At 34.3% G+C, this 7,048-nt stretch overlaps 2 protein-coding genes across 4 annotated transcripts; one reads left to right on the top strand and one right to left on the bottom strand.

Annotated features, from left to right (window-relative positions):
* The first annotated feature begins 743 nt into the window (after positions 1–743).
* Positions 744–4,440, top strand: LOC106325453 (calcineurin B-like protein 4). 2 transcript variants are annotated; one of them, XM_013763501.1, is made up of 9 exons: positions 744–888; positions 2,208–2,577; positions 2,688–2,770; positions 2,869–2,928; positions 3,018–3,126; positions 3,240–3,292; positions 3,368–3,448; positions 3,567–3,679; positions 3,881–4,440. In XM_013763501.1, the coding sequence occupies exons 2-9, from the start codon at positions 2,490–2,492 to the stop codon at positions 3,957–3,959; spliced, it is 666 nt and encodes a 221-aa protein (XP_013618955.1). In that variant the 5' UTR covers positions 744–888; positions 2,208–2,489; the 3' UTR covers positions 3,960–4,440. The 2 variants fall into 2 exon arrangements, with proteins under 2 accessions (XP_013618955.1, XP_013618954.1); XM_013763500.1 differs by lacking the exon at positions 744–888 and having other exon boundaries at positions 895–2,577.
* A 540-nt stretch (positions 4,441–4,980) lies between these two features.
* Positions 4,981–7,048, bottom strand: LOC106325641 (GDSL esterase/lipase At4g10955-like). 2 transcript variants are annotated; one of them, XM_013763689.1, is made up of 4 exons: positions 6,948–7,048; positions 6,687–6,796; positions 5,825–6,467; positions 4,981–5,449 (listed from the first exon to the last, which is right to left on the bottom strand). In XM_013763689.1, exons 2-4 carry the CDS (start codon positions 6,782–6,784, stop codon positions 5,081–5,083), a joined length of 1,110 nt encoding a protein of 369 aa, XP_013619143.1. In that variant the 5' UTR covers positions 6,785–6,796; positions 6,948–7,048; the 3' UTR covers positions 4,981–5,080. The 2 variants fall into 2 exon arrangements, with proteins under 2 accessions (XP_013619143.1, XP_013619142.1); XM_013763688.1 differs by lacking the exon at positions 6,948–7,048 and having other exon boundaries at positions 6,687–6,808.

Genomic DNA, 7,048 nt, shown 5'->3' on the forward strand with positions numbered 1-7,048 from the left:
TGCAGAAACTGTAAAATAAAAAAAATTATCTATAATATCAAATAAATAAGATAATCATAATAAAAAAACATCTATTAATATTTTAGTTTAATTTTGGGTGTTTTTTAAATCATTGAGATATTTTAAATAATATAAATATCATTTACATATCACATTTTAAATAACATTAAACTTTGATAATCTTTAAAAATATTAATATAAATTATTTTAAGTGATAAAAATAATAATTATTATTAAATAATATATATATCACATATTTCACGTATTTTATTTTAAAATATCTACAGTCTATAGCTTATAGCTACAACAAATTTAACTACAACAAAAGTCTCTGCAAAAATAATCTACACTAACAACTTTACGGATACAACCAATTTACCTACAGCTAAATTTCTACGGCCACAGTTGAATTAATCATCACTCATGTTTCTCTTTTCTCTCATGTATTTTACATTTTTACATTTTTTTATTTTTTTAGAAACTCTGTTGCATTATTTAACTAGAATGCCTCTTATAAGCCTTACAGGCCAACTGATGTCTATAAGATATGGTTACTAGCCTACCAGTAAACTCGAGTTGACAATAAAGAGTGGAAGGTATGATCAACATCAATACTACTTTTATCTATAACCACAGATTCATAGTTTGCTTCTCTTTAGGACATCGAGCCCAATGAAAACCCCTATAAATCACAATCTGTTTGAAAAATAATTTATTTCTAAAAAAGTTTGGTGAGTGGAAGCCTGTCGTATAAACTTGGAGACTCTTTACCTACTCCCTCACTCCTCGTCTCTTCATCCTGTTTCCAATATTAAATTAAACTCACTTCTCTTCTTTCTTCTGCTTGTCTTTTTTACTGTTTCTTTCTCTGGATTTTCCCCTCAGAAGGTAACTTATAGTTTCTGTTCTTCTTCATCCTGGAACTTTTAGGCTTCTTGTTGTAGGTTTTCTTCTGAATCATCATGTCTTAACATCTAAGATGAGTAACAAGAGATCGATCAAGAAAGTAATGAGATGTGGATTGATAAAACAATGTTTTATTTTGATCTAAAAAGATATAACAGTATTTTATATACCCTTTTACCATATACTAATTAATCTATAGAAAATGATCAAAATACGATTTGAAAACCGACATCATATCGTCATCCATCCACCACGCATGCCTAGATACAAACCTAACTGGTGTTGCGAAGGCCATCACACTATTTAATTACTTCCATTTTGCACTTTTCCTCTCCCACAAACACAAACTTTTAGGTTCCAAGAAGAGAAGTACAGAGAAAGAATACACACATTCTCAGTTAGATTTTCTTTATTCTCCTTTTTATATATACTATTTTAAGTTGATACTTGGCTGAATGCATCAGTCTTCTTGCCTGTGTTTTTTTTTTGTTTTTCCTGAGTAAATAAAACTCAACAGAATTTTTTTTTAAACGGAAGCTGCTGAGAAAAGTCTCTTCTCTTTCCAATGGCTTTTCTGGCCACATCCCACTTTTAGCTTCACATACGCAACAAACTATTCCACCGTTATGTCATTAACGCATAGAGATGAGAAAAGTAAACACTGCATCTAGATTATGTAATATGCGTAACTTGGTTTACATACCACATTTATATATTAAGTGTATGACTATATATGTGTTAGAGACCTAAATATTACGTACCTAATATTGTATCTAACTTCTTAAGTCAGAAGTGGATACTCTCCTAGACAGCACTCTAACTAATTCACTTTTCGGTTCTTAAATAATGACACATAATTTCCTTTCCTACAATTATTGAATAAACAACTAAATGTTGTCTCCAACTCGTGATAAAGCATTACTTTTGTATTATTGCATTTGAACTTTCTATAATTTAACAATCCCTTACCCACAAATCAAAAACATCCGGGTTTTCATGGATTTCAATAATTAAAGTTGATTTTCGGTTAAGATGCATGGGTGCAAAAAAATATTAAAAAGAAAACTTAGGTCATGTATCCAGATGTTACATTTAGATTTATGCAACTTTTATACACCATCGTGATATTGCTCGGTTTTTAAACTAGCTTTTGCTTTTAAGATGATGCATTTGGATTCAAATATTGTTTAATTTTGAATTTTTAGGAAAATCTGGATGCAGAATATATCTTTTTTTTTTTTTTTTGTAACACAAACTTATATTAAAAGCTCAATGAGCATAAAAGTTTACAACTGGATCAGAGGATCCCGGAGCATGCTCAAACGGTACAACGATAATAGAAAGCATTACTAAACATGGAAAGATATACCCTATAAGAGGCGAGTTAAGCTCAACAAGATGAAGAACCCCATGGAGAAACCTCACCTTAATCTCTAAGGCGATTGTTCGACAGAACAATTGATAGTTGAAGACGACGTTGAAACACCAATAAGATGCAGAATATATCTAAACCAAGATTGGTATGTTTTTGGTTATAAAGTGAAAACAAAGACTAATAACAGTAGAGAGAAAGGTTTGTTGGTATGGGCTGCTCTCTGTCGAAGAAGAAGAAAATTGCAATACCACCGCCGGGATATGAGGATCCGGACCTTCTTGCATCCGTTACGCCGTGTAGGTTTTTAATTTCCAATCTTATTGCTAGCATACTCTTAAATGCTAACGAAACTAGACTTTCAGCCAAACTAATTTTATTCGACTTTTGATACTGGGAGGGACAATAGTTACGGCAGCAGAAGTTGAAGTTTTGTATGAATTGTTCAAAAAACTAAGCAGCTCAATCATCGATGACGGTCTTATTCATAAGGTTTCTTTTTCATTATTTATTTTCATCCATTATTGAAACAGAGTCCACTTACTTTACAATTTAAAATATGGCTTACAGTCTAAATTGTGATGTTGTAGGAAGAGTTTCAGCTGGCTTTACTCGGAAACAGGAACCGGAACAATCTTTTCGCTGATCGGGTGCTTATATTAACTACCTACAACAAGTTACATTTATAGAAAACAAATGTATTTATATAAAGTTTTGTTGTATACTATGTTATCCGCAGATATTTGATGTATTTGATGTGAAGCGTAATGGAGTGATCGAGTTTGGTGAATTTGTTCGGTCTTTAGGTGTCTTCCATCCAAATGCACCTGTCCATGAAAAGATCAAATGTCACTTCTTCTAACCCTAATAACTTGCTTTACATCCATAATATATTTTCATGCACGTATTATTCTTTTTCTTCTTAATTTAACTGATGATGTATATTTTCATGGTTCTGCAGTTGCTTTCAAATTGTACGATCTAAGGCAAACTGGATTCATCGAGCGAGAAGAAGTGAGTCTATTTACAGATATTTTAACTTACATTTTTATCATTCTCGTAAATTTTGTGTGTTGTTCTTTCATACAGTTGAAAGAGATGGTAATAGCGCTTCTTCACGAATCTGAACTTGTTCTTTCTGAAGAAATGATCGAAGTAATGGTGGATAAGGTAGTCCTTTCTTTCTACCTATTTGTTTATATTTCTATCTAACATTGTGGTAAAAAACTATACCAAAGATCATAATCTTAAATGATAAGTTATAAGGAGATGTGTGGTATATTTGTAGGCGTTTACTGAAACAGATCGCAACAATGACGGGAAAATTGATGTAGATGAGTGGAAAGATCTTGTGTCCATGAATCCGGCGCTCATCAAAAACATGACATTGCCCTATCTAAAGTGAGTTTATAATTAGTTCTTCAATAATTATATTGTTCGGTATCCATTAATCATAAGTCGAAAACTCGAAGGAAATACTATACAATTGCTAATGTCTAATCTAATATGTTCCCGGCCGCAACTAACTTGGGCCAAACCGACTGCTTTCGTTGATGGACTGAACCATGGATTGATGATAAGATTCTTCGTAAATGTATGTAGGGACATAAAGGCGACGTTTCCAAGTTTTGTTTTATCTAGTGAAGACGAAGAACTGGAGTTGCAAAACCTATATTTCTAATCCATGCAGGTTGCCAAAATATTGTTCTAGTATCTCCTACGTGACACAAGTATCAAAGAACCAAGAAAGGCATAGAAACAGGGAAGGAACCATTTCCTTACAATTTGAATATGTTAGCTACAAAGGTCTTAAATACCTCAGAGCATCGTTATCCCTGTCTCTTAGATAGGTTTGTTAAGGTAATTAGAATTAAAAAAAAAATGTAATAAACAATGGAGATGTCTCTTAATTAAGCACTGGAAGAGCAGTCTCTTATCTTCCTCTCTTCGCCTTCCTCTCTCTTCCTCTCTATCTCTTCCTCTCTGTCTATCTTTGGTCTTTATAAACAACATAACCCTCACACTCTCTCTACACAAGATCAATCCAACTTTTGTGAGCTTTGAGGGAAAAAGGTGTCGACTTCAAGTACAGGGACGAGAATCTGAGGGAGAAGAGCCCTCTGCTTCTCCAGATGAACCCAGTTCTCATCCATAACGGTAAACCGGTTTGCGAATCAAGATGACTCTTAATTAAAGCACAACCAATCATCACCATAATTAGTTAGAATTAATGCTAAAGCTAAAGTCTTAAATAAAACATGTATATTTGATGATTTCAAGTTTTATGAGACTAGACAAAAGATGATCAGGGATAAGAAGATCAAGCAAAAGAAACAGCCAGGCACACACACTTCAGGTCAAAACGATATGTTGTTCCTCGCTAATTCATTTCAATCTCTTTTACTATGTTTTATTTAATAAAAAAAATTGTAATTTTAAGAAAATTTATTTAATATTTTTTTATCTGAATGTGACTTGCAATGGAGGACATAAATGATCGGATCTCTTAACATAGTCTCTTAACGTAATCTCTTAACATATATTTATTGCTTAAAAATATTAAAAAATAAATAAAAACTCCTAATTGGGTACGTGGGATAATGATGTTCTTCTGCATAACTTGATGTTCTCAGGAGTTGCCCTGGAACTACTTTTAATTGTTATATTATTCGAATATTCAACTTTTAGTTTCCATCAAACACTCATGCAAAAACTCGATCTTTTACATATTATAACAATAAATATTTGAAAAAAACAAAGTACAGATCAAAAGATTTCAAGTACCTGAAGCAACAATGGAAGTCATTGATTAAACTGATGCAAAACATATTCACCATTGAACATGGGATCCCACCATTGATGGATCCCATGAGCCCTCTTAAAATCAGGGGATTTGCTAGTGTTTATCGTCATATACGCAGATGGTAAAAGATGAAGAGGTTCCGATGTAGAATCCGAACACGAGCTTCCTCCTCCTCCTCCGCCTCCTGTCAACAGACTCCTAAGTGAGTTCCTCGTAGCGATCCTCTCGATTTTTCCAGCTCCTATCTCAAACATTTTGTTTCGGTGGTTGAAGTAACCAATGTATTCTGAGCAGATTGGGTCTAAAGGATTCACATACAAATAAGGTATCCATGATGCTAGTTTCATAAACGAATCGTCTTCTTGACCCTGTAAATAATTAAGATCTAGTAAGATACCAGCAACCTAGATGTCTAGCAACAATGCAATATTCCCATCGAAACTTAATTATATACTAATGTCAATGCATATTGATTCAGTAACGTTAATTAATATCCTCTATCTTGTTGTTTTTTTTTTTTTTTTTTTTTGTCGACTCTTGTTGTTTTTTATGTACATGGTCGATTCTATGCACGGCCGGATGAAATATTCCTTTACTCCCCCAAAATTTAATGAATTATACATAGGTTGGGTAGCCTCCTATAACACGAGTCACATATAAATGTTGTCGGATTGAGATTTTTCTTAACTCACGAGTCACGTCAAAATATTAAAATTACATTTAATATAAAATTGAGAGGATACCTTATTGTGATGGTGGCGACCCTTGACTGCAATGGCTACTCCGGCTTTGACTAGACTTCCGGCGAATCTAACTCCATGTTTAAGCTTCTCGCTCTTCACTAGCTTCTCTATCGGAATAGATGAGAAAGGAGGATTGAAAAGGTAACACTCGAGAGGAAAACCAGACCTCGTCATAATCTTCCCGGCTAGCAAAGCCACGGCAGCTCCAAGAGAATGTCCGGCGAGCCACACGGCTGCATTGCCGGTTTTAGCCACCGCGGTTTTGATCACTTCTATCGCATGCACGAATCTTGTGCTGTCGTGGAGGCTGTCTCGGACGCAGCGTAGGTCGAGCCTAAGGTCACGGGACCGAGAGTGCGGCTTCATGATCGTGCCGCGGAACGCGATCACGTGAAGAGGAGGTGTTTTCGAATAAGGGGTATTATGGTAGTTGTAAGAAAATAGTTTGTACTGGAAAACGGCGCCGTATATGGATCCATCTGATTGGTCGATTAGGGTTTCGGCTAAAGTGAAGTTGAAAAACTCCCACCAATGATGTGCTTGTGACTTGAGACCAATCCTGTTTTGCTGTCTGTCTCGTTCCAGTGTGTACACTGCTTGCACCAAACATGATGCCACCGAGGTTCTGTGGTACGAATTATTCCTACCAAAGAAGTTGACTTTAATTATGAAGTAATATTTTAATATACAGCTTGTTGTGAAGGATTAATTAAAATGATCTAATTATTTGATAGTTGACTATGGCTGAACTGTTGAATTAGCAAACAATATGTGATTGGTGATTATAAGTTTTTTTGTGAGATGGATTTTGGAAGATGATATGTGGTTGAAAATGAAAGAGATGAAACAGAAAATAAAGTACCAGTCAATGGAAGTTAGATGAATGGGACCAGAAATGCTGAAGATTTCTCTTGGAGAGGCCATTAACCCCTCTTTCACCATATCTTCTTCTTCTTCCATGTGTTTCTCTACCTGATCAAACATCAATTGTTCTTGATTCTATCACCATCAATGACATTCATTCATCAAAAATGATGAAAAGACATAGCACTTGATGTAGGAATGCTACCAGAGGAATAAAAGAAAAGTTAGAAAAGAATTAAGGAAAGTGAAAATAACATACCTTTTTGTATTCTCAAGAGATCTATCAAAATCCAAATCGAATCTGAAAATGAATCCGTTCAAGGAAACTAGTTATAACACTTTTGTACAGATGGGTAAATA

Source organism: Brassica oleracea, chromosome C2 (assembly GCF_000695525.1).
Source record: "Brassica oleracea var. oleracea cultivar TO1000 chromosome C2, BOL, whole genome shotgun sequence".
NCBI lineage: Eukaryota > Viridiplantae > Streptophyta > Magnoliopsida > Brassicales > Brassicaceae > Brassica > Brassica oleracea.

What these genes read in the sequence shown, in the direction of transcription:
- LOC106325453 (XM_013763501.1), top strand. Translation starts at nt 2,490, where the DNA reads ATGGGCTGCTCTCTGTCGAAGAAGAAGAAAATTGCAATACCACCGCCG. An exon ending in ATGACGGTCTTATTCATAAG is followed by an intron (nt 2,771 to 2,868) that starts GTTTCTTTTTCA and finishes GTGATGTTGTAG; the next exon opens with GAAGAGTTTCAGCTGGCTTT. An exon ending in ACAATCTTTTCGCTGATCGG is followed by an intron (nt 2,929 to 3,017) that starts GTGCTTATATTA and finishes TGTTATCCGCAG; the next exon opens with ATATTTGATGTATTTGATGT.
- LOC106325641 (XM_013763688.1), bottom strand. Translation starts at nt 6,808, where the DNA reads ATGTTTGATCAGGTAGAGAAACACATGGAAGAAGAAGAAGATATGGTG. An exon ending in CATCTAACTTCCATTGACTG is followed by an intron (nt 6,468 to 6,686) that starts GTACTTTATTTT and finishes CTTCTTTGGTAG; the next exon opens with GAATAATTCGTACCACAGAA. An exon ending in GTCGCCACCATCACAATAAG is followed by an intron (nt 5,450 to 5,824) that starts GTATCCTCTCAA and finishes AATTATTTACAG; the next exon opens with GGTCAAGAAGACGATTCGTT.